Source organism: Chelonoidis abingdonii, chromosome 2 (genome assembly GCF_003597395.2).
Source record: "Chelonoidis abingdonii isolate Lonesome George chromosome 2, CheloAbing_2.0, whole genome shotgun sequence".
Taxonomy (NCBI): Eukaryota; Metazoa; Chordata; order Testudines; family Testudinidae; genus Chelonoidis; species Chelonoidis abingdonii.
The window spans coordinates 163,767,584-163,785,922 of NC_133770.1; the positions used below are offsets into that span (position 1 = coordinate 163,767,584).

General features: G+C 42.4%; 1 protein-coding gene across 2 annotated transcripts in view; it reads left to right on the forward strand.

The window, feature by feature from the left end:
• Positions 1 to 7,424: 7,424 nt before the first annotated feature.
• The window catches only part of UNC5D (unc-5 netrin receptor D), a 341,781-nt gene continuing 330,866 nt past the window's right edge, over positions 7,425 to 18,339 (forward strand). For both annotated transcript variants that reach the window (XM_075062773.1, XM_075062774.1), the window contains exon 1: positions 7,425 to 7,717. In XM_075062773.1, the coding sequence (XP_074918874.1) occupies positions 7,621 to 7,717 (97 nt within the window). In that variant the 5' untranslated portion in view covers positions 7,425 to 7,620. The remainder of the gene's footprint in view (positions 7,718 to 18,339) is intronic.

Genomic DNA, 18,339 nt, shown 5'->3' on the forward strand with positions numbered 1-18,339 from the left:
GTTGCTGTTTATTATATTAAGGTAGCATTCAAGGTACAGCCCCATTGTGCTGTGGGGCTGTACAGACATGCATGAGAATATGTCCTAAAGCATTTACAATCTAACGTCTCATTCCTGCAAAGAGCTACAAGTATGTAAAATTAAGATGATGCCTGGGTGTTAGGATTGGGGCATTAGAAGAGAAGTGGAGTGTGAAGGGTAGGAGGAGAGAGATGCAATCAAATATTTACATTAGAGCAATTTTGAAGAAAAATTATAAATGGATCAAGATCTACCCCTGATTTTTGCTGGTGAGTCCGTGCAGCTGGACCCTTGTGCCCACAAAGGGCCCCACTGATTTCAGTGTGGTGCCCCATGGGCAAAGGGAGTCACCTGCATGGAATCGGTTACAAGACAGGGGGCTTAGCCATCATTAATTTGCTGAGTCTTTGTATAGATGATGTGGTACAGGAGAATGCTGAGGACAGCTCAGTGCAGGGAGCCAGGTGTTTCATGCATAAGGGACAACATGGATGCAGAGACCTTTGCATGAGTGTTTGTGAAATGGGTAGACACAGATGGCATATGGCTGTTCCTTTTGAAAGTCAAACAGCTGCAGTATTCGTTTATTGCTGACATAGCATCAGAGGATGAGGACATGGAAAATATCCAGGGTTTTTTAAAAAAATAAAGTATATCCTTTTACTGTCAGACAATCCATAGTTCTTTCAATAACACATCTATCCCAGGCCAAAGAAGAGTTAAATAACAATTAAAAAATTCATTAGAAAAAGCTATAAAACTATACAGCTGCAGCTACAGACTGGTATAAACTTTAGGGCAAATGAAAAGGATCTGCTAAGTTCTTGCTGAATGTCCATGTATGTGAAACTGTACCTAGTGGGGTGTGAAACACAACTGTTACATCTTGGTGTTCTGCTTATTCCAGTGGGATCGCCTAGTTAAGTGGGACTGGGATGAAAACCTATTTCATAATCAGCAATATGGCTAGCTGAAAGCACTCCCCAGTAGAATTTTGGGCCTAATGACCCAATCACACATACTAGGGTACTGGCTCCTTTGGCCTCAGATGCTTCTAAGCAAGAGACGAATCAGGCCCCCTGACACTGAAAAGTGCTCAGCATTTGCAACTGCTGCTGTCTTTCAGGATCAGGCCTTACACAGAGAGGTGTCGTCCAGTAGTGGTTTGAGCCTTGGCAGTGAGCAATTGGCGCTCCTAAAGGGCTAATCCTGTCACACCACTTCTCTGTAGCTTGGGCTAGTAACACCTGGTAAGACTATTCTGCAGTCTGGAGGGGCCTCAGCTAGGGTCTTAGAACAGCCACTGGCTGTATTAACATATTGCTTGTGTATTTTGCTAGACGTGGTGTGGATGAAAGGACATGAAGTCCATCGTGTCCCAATACTAGGCACATCTGGATTTTCAGATCTACAGAGAGTCCTCCATAGTACCTGAGGGAAGGGGTGAGTGCTACTGCAGAAGGGAATTTGATCTACCTCCTCCCTTTCTGTGTGTCTAGTCACATGCAGCCAAAAATCTTTTCCTCCATATTCCAAGTATGTTAATAGACAGCTGGCCATTTCCTTGTTCGGGTGCTGTAAACTGACTTAGCACCTGCCCTGGGGAGAACTAGTACCTTTTCTTCATCTGTCATTGTACAGCAGGGTCCGATCTCGACTGGGACTTTTGGATGTCACTGTAATGATAAACGTTGTCAAAGCTACAACCGTTCCAGATGGGGTTTTTTCCTCCATTTGAAACAGTCTGGTCCCATTCCTCTACAGGTAATTTTTATAATTGTAAGGTCTTTGGGGTGGGGACTGCCCTTTTAGTTCTGTTTATTCTGTGCAGCTCTGTGGTGCGGCTTTGCCACGGTTCGTCTCTCAGCGGGCTGTGGGGTATCCCACTGCCTCGCTCTAGTCCTCCGGCTGTCAGCTCTGCGGTCGGGGGGAATAACACAGACTCGGTTAGGGGCTCAGGCCCTTGGAGCTGGGGCTGAGTCAATAGTCAAATGGCAGCCCAGGCCCTAGGTCAGGGCGGGGCAGCCAGCAAACAGTCAGAGACACAGGCCTTTAAGCGAGGACTGAGTCAAGAGCCCAGATATCAGACCAGGCCCTAGGTCAGGGTGGGGCAGCAAACAAACAGTCAGAGACTCAGGCCTTTAAGCAGGGGCCGAGCCAGTAGTTACATAACAGAAGGTCCTAGCCTCTCCAGGCCAGGGAAAAGGGGGAGTCTGCCACCCAAGGAGTGGGTGGCAGGGGGGACGCAGACCCTCCCACTCCACTGCATCCCAGCCCGGGGCCCTAGCAGTGGCAAAGACTCGCTGCTGTCAGTGGGGATCTTGGCCACAACACACTGACATAGGTTCAGGCAGTGCTGCAGCCAGACTGGGGTCGGCTGCCCCTGGGCTACTTGCGCACTCCCCCTCGTAGGGTATCTGAGTCGTGCTAGGGTCCTCAGCTGTCTCAAACAGCATCGATTCCTCGAGGTACGCAGAAAAGGGCAGCCTCGGCTCCTCCTCGGGGTAGCGAGTGCGGGGCAGGCTCGGCCAGTCCTCCTCGGGGTAGCGAGTGCGGGGCAGGCTCGGCCAGTCCTCCTCGGGGTAGCGAGTGCGGGGTAGGCTCGGCTGGCTGGGTGTGAGCTCCGGCTGGCTCCGGCCTGCTGCTGTCTCCCAAGAGGGAGTTTGGTCGCAGAAGTCTGGCCTCTGCGGCGGCTGGTTCTTCACTGAGCTCTGCAGGTGAGCTTTTATACTTCTGGGTCTGCGCCGTGACCTCTGAGGGGCGGGCGCAGGACCCAGTGGCTCTGCCCATGTTGGTGCTGGGGGGGCTCATCTCTCAGCGGGGCTGTGGAGTATCCCACCACCTTGCTACAAGCTCCTAGCACAATGGGATCCTGGTGTATGACTGGGACTCCTATGGTACGTCTATACCGTGAATAGCCCTGGGCTCCATTCCAAGCCTGAACGTCTATACTACAATTAAACAGTCCCATAGTTCAAGTCCTGCAAGCCCGAGTCACCTGACATGGCCAGCCATGGATGTTTAATTACAGTGTAGACATACCCATGGGTACTACTGTAATAGAAATAACAATATTGTTTTAACTATAATATTTAGTGCAATCTGATGGCTCAGCATTTAGCTCATCTGCATGTGATGTCAGAAGATTAGGAATATTTTTCAGCTCACATTTTATTTAGGAACATTTATGAACATTGGGGGGACGATGTCAAAATATCCGAAACCTACTAAAGACAACTAGCTTTTTAATTGTATTCTGTGTTCCAGTAATTGAGTCCTCCCAAGTGCTTTTGCATTATTTAATTACATATTTGTAGTTCCACTCAAGCTAAAAGTAAAACAGCAGATGACTTGATGTATACTGCAGCAGCATTCCCCATTACCAAGATAGGAATAATTGCATTAGTGTCAAATGGTAAGTACCTAGTACTCACTGTCGTACAGACTGGTGGCCTGGCTATACACTTACTGTCTTTTGCATTATTAAATACATTATGCATAGCTGTGCTACATCTTATCAGATCCCAGTGACATCCCATGTACATTTTAGTTGCAGGCACCTCTAAGAGAATTTAAAAAAAACAAAAACAAAGCAGTACCCTATCTGCCACTGAAAATGTGTCTTGGGATGCCCCTGTTATCTGACATGGAGATGGTGTGTGTACTGATTTATTACAAATCACTATTGGGTCCTTTAGGTTTCTATTTCAAATCAGAAACAAAAATTAATCACACAAGTTTCACTTGAAGAGAAATAGTGTCTGAAAGCTCCTTTGCAAACTCAGCTGGAAGATTCCATTGAGTGTCAAGTGTTGTTTATTGCTTTGTAAGGAAGATACACAGCCCTGTGTTCAAACTTGGGCACCTTTCTTCAACAGCCTAATTGCCTTGTTGTAGGCAAACTCACTCAGCATCTCTGTAGCACTTTACATGTTCAAAGATGGTGATGCTGAAAAACATTTTGTTGCCTCCTTCTTTGTTTCTCTGTGTCAGCAGCTGCATCTGAACTTCAGGCTGCCAGATTTTCGGAGGAGAGTCCCAGATGGGGAATATGCACTGACAGAAAACAAATATTACTTTTTGTGAGCCTTAACCTGCAGACCACTAGAGAAGAGTAGAGTTTTCCTTTGTAACCTTTGCTCCATTCTCTCTCTTGACTAGTTTATCTCCTTTCTCCCCTCCATCCCCACTGGCAGAAGCCCTGACTGCCTCTCTACTCCTGCTTAGATCCTAACATCAAAAAGCAGCCTGTAGTCATATGAGAGTATCTCCCTTATTAAACACCGTGCATTGCCTTATGGCAGAAGGCTGTCCCAACTGCATTGTTAAGACATGGACAGCCATACAGTAAGGTCTTGCATATATCATGCCATGGGCCTCCTGTGTCTATATATGGATGTACAATATCAGCATGCACAGATGTCTAAATTATGCAAAGTTCTTACTGAAGTAGGATTTCCCTTCAAAATTGCAGCATTCCCCCCAGATATATTTCCTGTTGAATATTCCAGTTAATTGTACTTTCATGAGTATTGATTGAAGTTACCAGATTTTGCCCTTTTTCCAAATTTGTGCTTCTTGCCTGCCCCTGTCATAATTGCATTACAAGCAGGAAACTTGGAACTTTTATCCAAAGCATCAATCATTCACTCAGTGGCATGGCAGGAATAGATAATTAGTTGGGCTTGGAGTAAATCTGCGTGAGTGGGTAGACCAGGAGAAGGAGTGCTTTAGTGTTGACACCCTAAGGCACTACAGGCAGTATTTTAGGCACCGTTTCTCTTCACTGACCCAGAAAGTGTTGCAGCAAGGTAGACTCTACATAATTACAATTGGGCTAGTGGTGCTGGTGATGTGCCCACATCTGTTATAGCAATTGCTTTGGGTGGGCTTTTTTCTCAGACTAGCTCCGAAATATACAGTGTAGCCGGCAAAGTTTTGGCTTCTTGCCAGCTTATTGCTCCATGGTTTGGAGGTGACCTCTAAGGCTACTGGAGAAAATGTACATTTTATGGTTTTGATCTCTGCCTTTGCAACATCTGCTCTTCATTGGGCTCCAGTGAAGTTTCATGAGAAGGGAATTGGAGATCAATTAAGTCTTTTTACCCCCATGAGATAGATATTTTCCATATTTTACAGATCAGGAAACTGAGACACAGAGATTAAACAAGGTCCCACAGTGCTTCAGTTTCAGAGATGGGAATAGAGTCCAGTTGTCCTGACTCTGTCTTGTATTTTGTCCACTACACCATACTGGGCTATTTTGTACCAAAAATGGAAGGCAGAATCCCAGCAGGAGAGATGTTTCTACACAGTTAGGCAGCATTGGAATGAATTGTCTAGAAACACAAAATGCTCAGCCCTAGTAAACAGTCTTTGTATTGCAGGGACAATATAAATATGATCCACTCGCTCTTATCAATGGTAGTTGAGGAATCAGGTGACGTGTGCTTCATTAGTACTAATCCGTACCTTCCTTTCTTTCTTTCTATTCCCATTGAAACAAGCCCGTTTGTTCCATTGCTACAATTTCTGGATTCCCTAAAATCATTGTCAGCCCTGACTAAATTATCTTACTCCCTAAATTTGATTCACCTTTCCTGTGTCCCCATTTCATGGAATCATAGAAAGGTAGTGCTGGAAGGGACTTCAAGAAGTCATCAAGTCCAGCCTCCTGCACTGGTCTTGGTCTCCTTTTTCTCACACCCTCAGATAGACATTTCTTGTTTGTGTATTATTAGGGAAGGGTTGATCTCGGCTCCTAGTTTAGGATGAATTGGGGTTGCTCTTAAAGTAGGGATTCAGCTGCTTTGTCATGTATGAAGAATACCCTCCCTTCAAATTATAGCACTTACTCCTTGAGTAGAAAATGAGTTTCCTGAGAATTTACAAGTCAATCTATTACTTTGGGTAAAAATTACTTTAAGAAATTTAGCATCAAGTGTTAGACCATTTTTGTCCCGAATGATGTCAGTAACAAATAACTTGGACTATTCAAACTTTCTGTATAGTTAATACCTACTGAAATCGCGTGAGTAGGCTACATTTGAAAATGTTGGTTTGTTTAGAATCTGGGGTTGTGCTTTGCTGTTATTCTTCATACCTGAAAGTTTCTCTATCAGTGGCTGATGAATAATGTTCTTCGACAGAGCATATACTGATATTTCAATTTTGCAGGTTGACTTTATCAGCCAAATCTATCTACTATACCTCAGTTGATTTCATGTCAGCTACTTCAGTGCACCTGTTTTTTTTCCCTCATCAAAAATATGATGGAAACAATGAAGGATTAGAGGAAAAAAATAAAGGTTGGTGGGAAGTTATAGGCCCGCAAGGAAAAGTATTTAAAAATACGTTTAGCAAGATGTAATGTAAATCAATATGGCACAAAACCTACCTAGGCTGTGGAAGGGATGGAGGTGGCAGGGATGGTCTTTGTATTTTTATTGACTGGTGGGGTTGTAGTGTTTTTTAACACCTTATTGTGGTGGTGCTAGTCAGGATTCCATAGTTAATGATGAGCTGAGATTTGCACTTGGAGTTGGGACTCCCCCACTATGTTTTAAAACTAAACTAAAGACCAGATCTTGATGCACTTCTACAGTTTTGCACTCTGGACTTTGGTGGAGCTGCTCCTGATTTACACCATTGTAAAGTCAGCAGAGTCTGGCTGTAAGATGATAGGATATCGCTCTGTCTTGCTCACACACCCAACCAAGAGTTGATGGTAGACAGGTTCTCTAGGGCTTAAAAAAAAAACCAAAAACCCAGAAAGGAAATTAGAAGGATTACAGACTCCTCTGATGGAGATGGAAGGCTGCCCCCAGCAGTGTAACAGCCTCCCCACAGCTGTATGTCTGGGGAAAGGTTTATCTTGAGGAGCAATCACTGGAAAATAAGGGAGAGGAGGAGGTTTGCAGGAGCATAGCTGGGAAGGCAATCAAGGCGGGGAGAGGAAGAGAGGATCGAAGGGGAAGCGATCTCACATTTCTGGGGAGCAAAATGAAGCTGCCGCGTCTCCCCTCTCCTAGCAGGCTAGGCAGCAGTTCGGGAGGAGGGGGACGGGGAAAGCGAGACAAGTAGGGACAAGGACGGGAAGAAAGATGTGGAAGAGGGGAGGAAAGGAGCAGGGGGAGATCACCCGATTCTACTGCGGCAGCAGCTTGTCCCTGCTCCCGCTTGTCTCCCAGGGCGCACCTGCTCCATCCCTTCCCTGGTGCCTGGGTCCGGGAACAACGTCCTCCACCTCCTGCCTCCAGGCCCCGCCCAGCCCTGGCCTAATTGGCTGTCGGCGGAGGGTCGCTCATTAGGGATGCTGGCTCGCAGTTGCTCGGGTTAGTCTGGAGTCGGGCGCCCGGCAGCAGCGAGGTGCGGAAAGAGATCGGCGAGAGGCAGGAGCTGGGGGCGCCCGGCACCCACTGACGCTCCCCTCCTCAATACCCGGAGCCTCAAAGCCCCTCCCAGGACAGCGCTCAGTAATAAAAGGGAGGCGAGTCCCAGGCTGGCCCTCGAGCTCTGAGAGCCTGACTGGAAATTATCCCCCTTGGCGGGGGAAGGAAAGCAGGAGCGAAGAAGAGGAAAAGGAGGTGTGGAGAGAGCATGGGGATACGGGCTGCAGGAGGAGGGGGGCCCGCAGGCCTGAGGAGGCGGCTGCTCTTGCTGCTGGGGCTCTGCAGCTGGGCGGCTGCCCTCAGAGGTAAGCGAGGGACGAGACAGCAAGACACTGTGCAAGGGAGCCCCGTCAGACCCGGGGAGGTGCTGCGGAGTTGAGTTGGAAGAGCACTGAGCTGGAAGCTGGCTCCTCAAGTGCTGACTGCATCCCCGGCTAGCTGGGGATGCAAAGTTTGCTTAGGCAGCTCTGGCTTTAGTTAATTCTCACAGGTTGAACCGCAAGGAAACCCCCTCCCCCCCTTTTTTTCTTCCTTGTGTGTGTACGTTTGATGCATGCAAGGAAAATTACTCAGCCAGCTCCCAAAAATAAAGAGGGTAGGGTGAGGTTACTCCCTTTCTCTTGCCACTCAGTGGCACCTTTATATCTGTCTGCTGCCTAGAGTTCTTTGCATGCGCTGAACGGGGATCGCCGTTTTTGTTTTTATGGTGCACCTCTAATGGATGGACTGTTTTGAAAAAAAGATCCCAGAGGGGAGGGGGGAATCCGAAAAAAAAAACATGTTCTGCTGCAGGACATCGTGTCCAGGAGTTCATTTTTGGGGGGAGGGGGGGAGAGAGAGAATTGGAGTGGAAATTGTGACCAGTAGTTTGAATCCTTAGTGAGAACAGAAGTGATTTACCACAAGACTGCTTGTTTTATAGGCAGATAGAACTCCAGCCTGTTAAAGGGGTGAGAAAGATATAGCGCAAGTGTCCATTGGACTCCAATGTGTGAAAATGTACCCATTGGACAAAATTCCTAAGCCTCTTGCCTTACTTTACAACCTCCTGTAGCAATGAGAACTTAATTATTTGTTAAATAACACTCCTATCTGGGATATGTTTATTTTTCATACACACTGGTTCCCACATTTTTATTTAACATCCACCTGCTAAAATACTTCACTTAGAAAATCTGCGGAGCAACTAGCCAAAGAATGTCAACTGCTCAGCATCTGGAATCCTTGACACCTTGGCTGTTACATCTGGACTTCTCACAAGCTTGTTTGTGGGGGGCGGGGGAGGAGAGGGGAGGGTTCCTGTTCCCTATTCTTCTCAAGGAAAATATTTGCTGTTGGAAGCTAGTGTTTTTTGGTGGGGCTTTTGTTGTTGTTGTCGTTGACCATTTGGAATTTGAGATTGATCCATCAGTTGTTGTTTGGTATATTTTCCAGATTAGAGTAATCAAAATCTGATGCTGTCTGAATAGATCCTGAAGGAATCTCTTGAGACTGTCTATTATGCAGGAATAATAATGTCTGTGTAGGTCTCCATCCTTGCCATGTGTATTATGTTCATTACTCCATCTTCTTTCCCATGTACTTTGTTGTTTTTGTCTTTTTATAAAATAAGTCATTAGCAGGTAACTGATAACATCTTGTTATAGTTTCTGTTTGTTTAGCTGTCCAGCCTCATCTGGTATTCCACAATAAAACCAAATGATTTATTTGGAATAAGAGTGTCTGCAGAGGGGATATGTGGAAAGATTTTGGTGTCATTGGGTGAAGCATAGTATTTAGGAGCTGTGGGACAAAAGTTCCTATACATAAAAAGTGAACTTTTTCAGGACTGAATGTGACAGAGCAACAAAGTGCAGTTTAACTACTTTTTCACCCCCATGCAACTGTAAATATAGTAATTTATATATGATTCCTGGGGAAAATGTGTGTATTTAAATTTGAAATATTAGAAAGTGTGGGATGAAGGGAGGCTTAAGGACTTTCTCCTGCACATTTTGAACACTGGGAGTTTTTGCCGTTTGTCTTCAGTAGTAACAGGATCAGGCCCCTTTAAGTAGTTGAAATTTTGAAACTACAGGTCATGTGCAGCAGGCCAACTCTTCTGTCCTCTCTTGTTAGAAACGAGCTTCAGCTACTTAATTATAATGTACCATACAGGACGTTTTAGGTACCAGGCTAATGTGCAATTGTTTTTACACATTATTATGAGGGATAGCAAGGTATTTTTAGAATCACTTCAGTGGCTGCAGAGTCTTTCTCATTTTTTGATGCTGCATAGTGTTTACTTGTAGCTTTAGCTGGAACAGTTAACCCCAGTTACTGACCCGTTGAGCTATAAGATTATGGTTTATGAAGTTGTCTTAAAGCCATCTCTAAGAGAAATTGTATCCCGGAGTTTCACTCTGAGTAGGGCTTAAAAGCAAAAAGGAATGATTGCACGTAATCTTCGCATTGCATTTTAAGTCTATTAGAATGAATGTGTGCATAGCTGCAGGCTTTTATTTTACAATAAACGTTGTACAGAGAGATAATGGTAATTTGAAAAATAGGACATAAAATCACTAATATTTCCCTGGTAATTAACTCATTGATGCATGGAAAACTGTACTTTGTGTCCATCCCCATATCTGATATAAAGATGCCTGCAAAATATAAACATTAAACATCCTTCTCTCAATGTCTTGTTTATAAAGCCCATGGCTATGCACTGGGTGGTATTGCTAGACCTAAGCACATTTTGTTCTAAATAAGAATCATTAACTGTTTTCCTTCTTCTTCAAGTGGTGCCTATGCATTTACAGTACTGCATGACAGCCACTGCATATTGCTACTGATTTTATGAAGATAAAGAGCACCATTAACCCATGTAATGGGATAAGGATGGGTCTGTGGCCAACAAGGTATTGGAACAATATCTGTTTTCAGTCTAAAATGTCTGGTAACGTGTGTAAAACTGAGGACAGAAGCAGTCTAGATAGTTGCATAGCTGAGACACTATCCAGGATTCTATGGACCAGTGGGGCAATACAATACAATTATTGGAAGATATCACTCTTGGAGATGGAACCAGAGGAAATGCTTGCTGGGAAAAGGGACAAATACTGAATTCCATTTGTAATAGTCTTGTAATTAAGGTAGAGGGCTGGTGGTTGGGAGATGTGGGTTCTAATCCTATCCATGCCACTGATTTGCTGTGACCTTAGACAGGTAAAATTAATTTGCCTGCTTCAGTTTCTCTCATTTGTAAATGGAACTCATGTTTCATAGGAGTATTGTTCATCTGAGCTCTTTAGTATTTGCTAAGTATTTTAAATCACTGGATTATAGCTCTAACAGTTCTCTATGGCATTTCATTTGAGGCTTATTGTCTTGCTGTGGCTAGTTCCACATCTTTGAATAGGTAGAGTAAGTAGAGTGGGTGTTTAAAAGAAAAAACAAAATGGTTTGATTCTGCATTTGAAAGGAATATTTTATTTGTATGTTGTTTTCTGGAGAGTCTCACTGAGGTTCATTTCTTTGTACCTGGTACCCTGCTGAGAATGAAGCATCTTGGTTATTAAAAATACATTTAACAGTTTACTACTTGAAAGTGTGTGTATGGGGATATTCTGACCTGCCAAGTGCTAATTGAATCCACACAGTGTCAACATACTGATTTGTTTGATCTTTTTAAAGTCCATATGTGGTACATGTGTTGTCTAGATTCTAATTACTTGATGCAGGGAATATACAAAATGTAAGGAAATAATCATGGATAATATTTATGGTCCATTTGTGTGATTTGGTTCTGAATGTCATGTAAGGAGTCTTCTTCATGGGCTTTCTGCTTATGGACTTAAGGCGGGAAAGAAGATCATATGGTCCATCCATCTGTTTGGTACTTCAGTGTGTAATACCTTTCAAGAATATGTCTATCACTCTTCATTCAGTTGCTCACACAAATTACCTTCTGAGCAGAGAGATTGCAGGTGTTAGCTCAGGAACCGTTTCTGTTCATATCACCATATTTACTTAGTAGTTGATATCTGCCTTTGCTATATCCTTCAGAATGATGCACACTTGGTATACTCATAGTAACATGTTAGCTCCATTTCACAGATTGGGAAACTAAGGTTCAGAGAGGTAAAGTGACTTGCCTGAGGCCACAGAGTAGATTCTGTATCAAAGCGGAGCCTAGAATGCGGAGGTACCCGGTCGCAGTTCTGTATTTGGATCACTCCTTCATCTTTTTCTTTATGAATGCAAATCTAGATTTTTCTAATAATTCTTGCAGGTCAACGCCGGACATTGTCTCACATCCTTGTTGCCCTCTTTGATAACTTTCCCAATTCATTATCCTCCTGAAAATGTTGCCATAAATTGTACATGAAATTTTAGGGGTGTGGTGTGATTACACATGTAGAATGCCAGAATTTCCTCCAGCATGAATGGGCTCTAATTCTTTACATCAGAGGGCAGCGGTCACTTCAACATCTAGATGCAGTAGATAGATGCAACCCATTGTTTTTGTTTTTTTTAACAGCACACTCGTTGCATAGCAAAGAACTTTTGCACATTACTACTTTGCAAAGAAAATACAGTACACTACCTCTAACTTAGTGCAGGTCAATGTAACTCTGCACAATAACTTCCCTCCTCTGTGGCCAAACATCAAATCAAAGTGTTACATATAATACTGTCATGACACACAGATCTGCAAATAAACTCCATCGTCTCCCTGATTATTAGATGACATCCTTCCGTGGACATGTTCCATTAATGTAATTAGAATTAGCATAACACTTTCTTTGTGCTAACCTATTTCTGGGATTTTATGGTTAGTCTCTTTTTTTTTTTTTCCCCCTATGCATGTGCTCCTTGGTGCCTAATTTATTCACAGGTGCTAGGGGGATATATAATTTCTGTGTCTTCATATGCAAAGAATAGCTCTAAAGAGGTGAAATGAGCTTATCATGCTATGAAAACAAGTGTTCTCTTTGATACCATAACTGAATTTCAGACCTATATGGACTTTCACTAATGCAGAATGAAAATTGCTAATATAATGGTACTTCCACAGTGAGTTATAGACAGCAAATACAAATAGTATGATATCATATACTAAGATGGAAAATTACTTGCGGTACAAGGGATCCCAGAGGGCAACTTGACGTATCGTTTCTGTATTTTTAGTTCTGCTTTCTGAGGAAACGTGGAGTCTGAGACTGAGAGCAGAAATTTAACACCAGAGGCTGCTGTTTCTGTTGTTTTGGATGTTGCTGCTGTTGTAATGGAGCAGATGGTTGGATTCATTTAGAGAAAATAGAAACTTGTTTCTTTTTCCATTTCTCCTTTTAAAGAACTTGTTTAGTGCCATAGTGTATCATTTGGCCTACCCATATAGCATGGATATTTGCAAGTATGCTGTTTTTATAGTCTCTTACAGATCATTAGAAGACAATAAACTACGTTATAATGCACATTGCAAGTAGCTTATGAAAACAGCGAACAATATAAGCAAGTCTACACTTATTATTTCACCTTTTGAAACTTACTTATCTAACTTCAATTGATTGTTTTGTCCTCCTAACCATCTCAATGACATCCAACTATCCAGTAATGTTGGTGATGTAGGAGAACAGGAATTGCCACAGTCAGCTGAGGGACCTGTCTAACAGTACTAGATGCTTGGGAGAAATCCAGCAGTAGTCAGCTATGGAAGAACTTCCCCACGTGGGAAACTTCTTTCTAAAACAAGTAAACAAATATGCCCTTATCCTTCCCCCACAAAAAATTCTACCTGGAATTGCTGTGGATGTCTCGTTATCTACATAAATGTCTAATACTCTCTTGAATCAGACCGGAGGGGGAAAAAGCCTGCTGGGCAATATTGTCCTCATGGCTGCTTTTAAGGGTCCATTAGCTGCTTCTACTGTCTCTTCCACAATTCATAACCTGAGTTGGATTGTTCTAATGAGATGACTTTTTTAGAAACAATAAAGCAAGTAATATATAGAAATATTATGATTAGAGAACAAAATGTAACTTAGTCACTTATGAATTATTAGCAGGCCTTACCTTTAGAGAAGAATGATAATCTTTTATGGGAGTTCCTTCAGGAGTTATGAGTTCAATTCCTAGCTTTGCCACAAACTTGCTCTCTGACCTTGGGCATTTTACTTAATCTGTGTGTGTGGCTCTTGACCCCATCTGTAAAATGGGAATAATAAGGCTTCCCTTTGTCTGTCTGTCTGGTTCATTTAGATGGCAAGCTCTTTGGGACAGGTCCTGTCTTACCATGTGTTTTGTGCAACATCCAGAACAATGGTGCTCCTATCTTTCTTTGAGTGTCTAGGAGCTAGTGTGGTACTAATTATTTGCTGACTACTAATGTTTGTTTCAGGAAAAGTTCTTTAACAATAAAGAAAGTGATTTTAAAATGCACAAATGAGAAGTAGGTGCCGAAACCCAGTTGACTTTCAATGGAAATTTGCTGCCTGCTTGCCCGTTTGTGCCTTTGAAAGCCTTCCCGAAAAAGGAATTATTTGCAGGTGATAGAATAGCAAGCCTGGAGTGGAAGACTTTGAGGATTGGTAAGGAGCAATGAACTGGTGTTAAGGCATTCTGTCTTTTTGCATCCTGCCAAGGTTGGTAGTAACCAAACATAGTTACCAACTAATGCCTGGCTGGCTGGCTTGTAAGAAATGAGTTGGCAGCTCAATTCAGTTCCTGGTGGGCAAATGTCCATGTCACACAAACCCACCACCATCGCTAGAAAAAAATCTTTTAGCAGAGGCCTCATCAAAGAAGCCCACTGTCAAGGTTCCTTCCACACTCTGAACTTTAGGGTACAGATGTAGGGACCTGCATGGACACTTCTAAGCGTAATTACTAGCTTAGATCTGGTATCACTGCCACCACCCCCAAACACTACCTTTTTCCCTGGGTAGTCTTGAGGGACTTCACCAATTCCCTGGTGAACACAGATCCAAACTCCTTGGATCTTAAAACAAGGAGAAATTAACCATACCCCCTCCTTTCTCCCACCAACTCCTGGTGGATCCAGATCCAACCCCCTTGGATCTAAAAAACAAGGAAAAATCAATCAGGTATTAAGAAAAAGGCTTTTAATTAAGGAAAAGAAAGGTAAAAGAAAACCCTCTGGGAGAGATTAGCATACCAGCTACTCTCACAGACAACAGNCTTTAGGAACAGATCCATCATAACCCCGAAACAATCCGACTTCAGCATCCAACTTATCCAAGGACACTTTAAATTTGTTGGCAATGATTCGCAAATTGTCCCTGCCAATGTCTAAGCTTAGCAGTTTTCCCATTGCAGTCACAATTTTACAAGTCTCCTGTTCAAATCGCTGGTCAATGTCGGTAATCATTGAGTCTAGGAGTGGATAAAATGAAGTTATTCTCTCCTGCTCCTCTTTTGTATCAAAGTGATGCTGGGACTTAAATGCATCATCAATACGAGTGGACGTTTTTCTCTTCTTAAGTGGGGAAAGGCTGGTTCCTTGATCTTTTTCACTCCGCTGAAACTGAAACTCTAAACAAAGGAAAACTTCCCTCCTTCCTTTTGAAACATCTTGTTCCCCCATTGGTTCCTCTGGTCAGGTGTCAGCTAGGCTAGGTGAACTTCTTAACTCTTTACAGGTAAAAGAGGCATTAACCCTTAATTATCTGTTTATGACACCCACAAACAACCAGGCATGGAAAGTAGTCCCTCTTAGTACCAATGGTGGCAACTTTCACTACTGCTACCTGGGCTCTATCCTTTCTGTGTACAAACAGGGTTTCTGTCTGGTTCTTTTCATGAATGCTCAGCTTTCCTAACCTCTAATTCTAGAGAGAAAGCAAAACTAACGATATCACAACTAGGAAATCTTCCCAGACAAAGGCGAGGGAGGCAGTGTGTTCCAGAGCATAGGGCACTGGGCTGGAACTCATAGGGACCTGAATCTATTCCCAGCTCTCACTTACTTTCTGTATGACCTTGGGCAAATGACTTTGGCTCTTTGTACCTGTTTCCCCACCTTTTCTTTGTCTACTTATACACAATAAGAAGATCTCATAGTTTATGTAGCAAACAGGGATCTTGGTCTCAGTTGGAATCTAAGTGTTACAGTAACACAATAGTTATACTGGATCCACAAAATTTCCATTTAAATTAATAATGAGAGAAAAAGTGTTTAGTTTTTGTTTTTTAACACAGCCAGTTTTTTTTTTAAATGGTGCTTATTTTTCCTCAAGTTTAGGATGACCAATCTTTCAAATGAAAAATCAAAGCATTCATTGGTTCTTTAAACATATTGTAAGATATAAAGCTTTACAGAAAGAAAAAATGTTTTTAAGAATTTTCCTTAGTGAGCTTTTGTTTTTCTCCCAATCCAACTTGGTTTTTGTTATCAAATTGTGGCTTCTTTTAGGGTATTATCATAACAAGAGATTAAAGTCTCTCAAATTGTGCTTGACAAGAACTTCAGTGATACAACACAATCTGCCCATTCTCAAATGCTTATCACGCTGCGTATCCTAAGGCACTTTACAATCCATAAAACACTCAAAGCAAAATTCCTATTGAACTGGATAAAATGTAGAAAAGAAACCTTAAAAGCAAGTTGTGAGAATGGAAAACGTCTGCCTCTATGCTCAAGCAAAGAGTTCCAGCTCTGAGGGGTACCACAACTGGAGTCCAATGGGTATCAAAGAGTTGTATCAAAGTCTTGCATCCAACACTGCCTCCTCAGACTGGTGTGTAAGGAGTCAAGTGGTCATGTGAACACACAGAATTTGATTAAAAGAAGGGATAACCCAGAAACCAAATTTGAATAAAGTTTTCTCCTCAGGGGAGGTGGGGGGGGAATATTAACAAGTGTTTACTGAGGTGTGTCCTTGGTGTGGACAAAAAAAAAAATTTACATTATAAAAGGCCAGAACTTCAGAACTTAATGTCTACGCTTTCCATGCATGCATATGCTCTAGTCTGCAATACAGAATATGGACTTCCACATCAAAACAGGCAATGCACATGCAAAGATCCAATATGGGCAAAGAATTCTGGACCCCTGGCCTACTATCTAGTCTCTAGAAGCACGCATTTGTGTGTGCTCAGAATAAGGCTGACATGTTCCATCTTTTCTCTAGTTTGGGAGGTACATATTAAGAGCAGTGTTCACTAGGTCTGAAAGAATACCCAGTAGTAAATATGGGATTCTGTCTCATTGTCTCTGAGGCCCCGTCTAGACTACGCGCAAAAATCGATTTTAGATACGGAATTTCAGCTACGAGAATAGCGTAGCTGAAATCGAATATCTAAAATCGATTTACTCACCCATCTTCACCGCGCGGGATCGATGTGCGCGGCTCGCTATGTCGAATCCGGAACTCCGTTTGTTTTGGTGGAGTTCCGGAATCGATCTAAGCGCGCTCTGGGTTCGATATATCCCGTCTAGACCAGACACGATATATCGAACCCCGAGCAATCGATTTTAACGTGCCGAAACGGTGCGTAGTGTAGACGTAGCCTGAGAGATGTGCAGGGATCAGTCTTCTTATTTCATTTCGTAAAAGGCATCACTTCAAACTGTGTGCACATTTTTCATTCCTTGATCAACAGACTAATGTAAGTCTTCTTGTAGCTGATATAAAAATGGCTGGCTATGTTCCCTTACGTCAGCAAAATGTTCATCATCTTGGTAATTTAGGATAAGGGCAGGTTAGCTTCCAAAAATCTTTCTCCTGATTGCTGTTCATTAGAATTATGGAGGAGGAAAGGAATGACAAACAAAAGACTCCACAGCAGGTATTTGATCTGAGTTTAAAATGAAGTTTTGCAGTCTTCTCTTAATTCCAAGTGACCTGGAACAGTGCCACACAGATATCTGATTTAAGGAGGCAGTATCAAAAACTTCCTTTTAGCAGAAATGTAAATTCACTGTTTCAGTTGACTGTGTTTTTCTTTTTCTTTATGGGGGAAAGCATTTGGGGGAGTGGGTTATTATATCCATCATTACATCTCCTCCACCTGAGGAGTATGTATGTAAATCAGTGTAAAGGGCTGAAGGTGAGATTTTCAGAAGAGTGACAAAGGAAGTTAGGGGTGGGTGTTGTAGAAGAGCCTAAGGGAATTAGCCAAACTCCCAATGAATTTTTCAGTTTTGAAAATCTCACTCTGAGTGAATATTTTATTTGAATTTTGCCTTTCTGTTTGGAGAATGCCCAGAAAGAATGAGATCTTTTGGTTTCCCTTGGTTCATGTTGTGGATGTGGGTCAGTGAGACAGAGAGAGAGAGAGAGAGAGAGAGAAATTCACTTATTTGGCTTGCTGTTCAAACAATTTAAAATCTGAGCTGAATTGCTTATTTGTGATTGGTTGCAAGTCATATGCTATTACTGTGTTCCCTAGTTGGATAAACATAACTTTTTTTTTTTAATCTGGTAAAAGTGCCTTTGTGAAATTAACATTTTTTTCTGAGCATTTGTGCCAGCAAAAATCAATTGTTTTAATGCTTTCAGAGAATACACATAAAATAGACACACACAGTTTAAGTGAGAGAATTGTTTTTAACTGTGAACCAACTACTCAGAGTCGCTTCTTCTACCACACTCCCTAGTAATAAATTGTATTATAGAAATGAATTTGCTTTACTAAATTGACTTCAAGTTTTTGTATAGAATCCTGTCCAGTCTACACAATCATAAAGTCATGGGCACTTGTTATGGTGATAGATGCCTTATGGCTTCTTGGGAGTAAACCAAAACTAAGACTGCTGTAAATCTGAGGATAGGCATTACATATGAAATTACTAATTTAGGAGATATTTACTGCGTGCATATTTTGTGTGTGTGTGAGAGAGAAAGACACACACACACACACACACACTGGTGTCTGTTCCTTTTAGCATAAATATATACAATGTAAACTGTTTGCTTAGAGT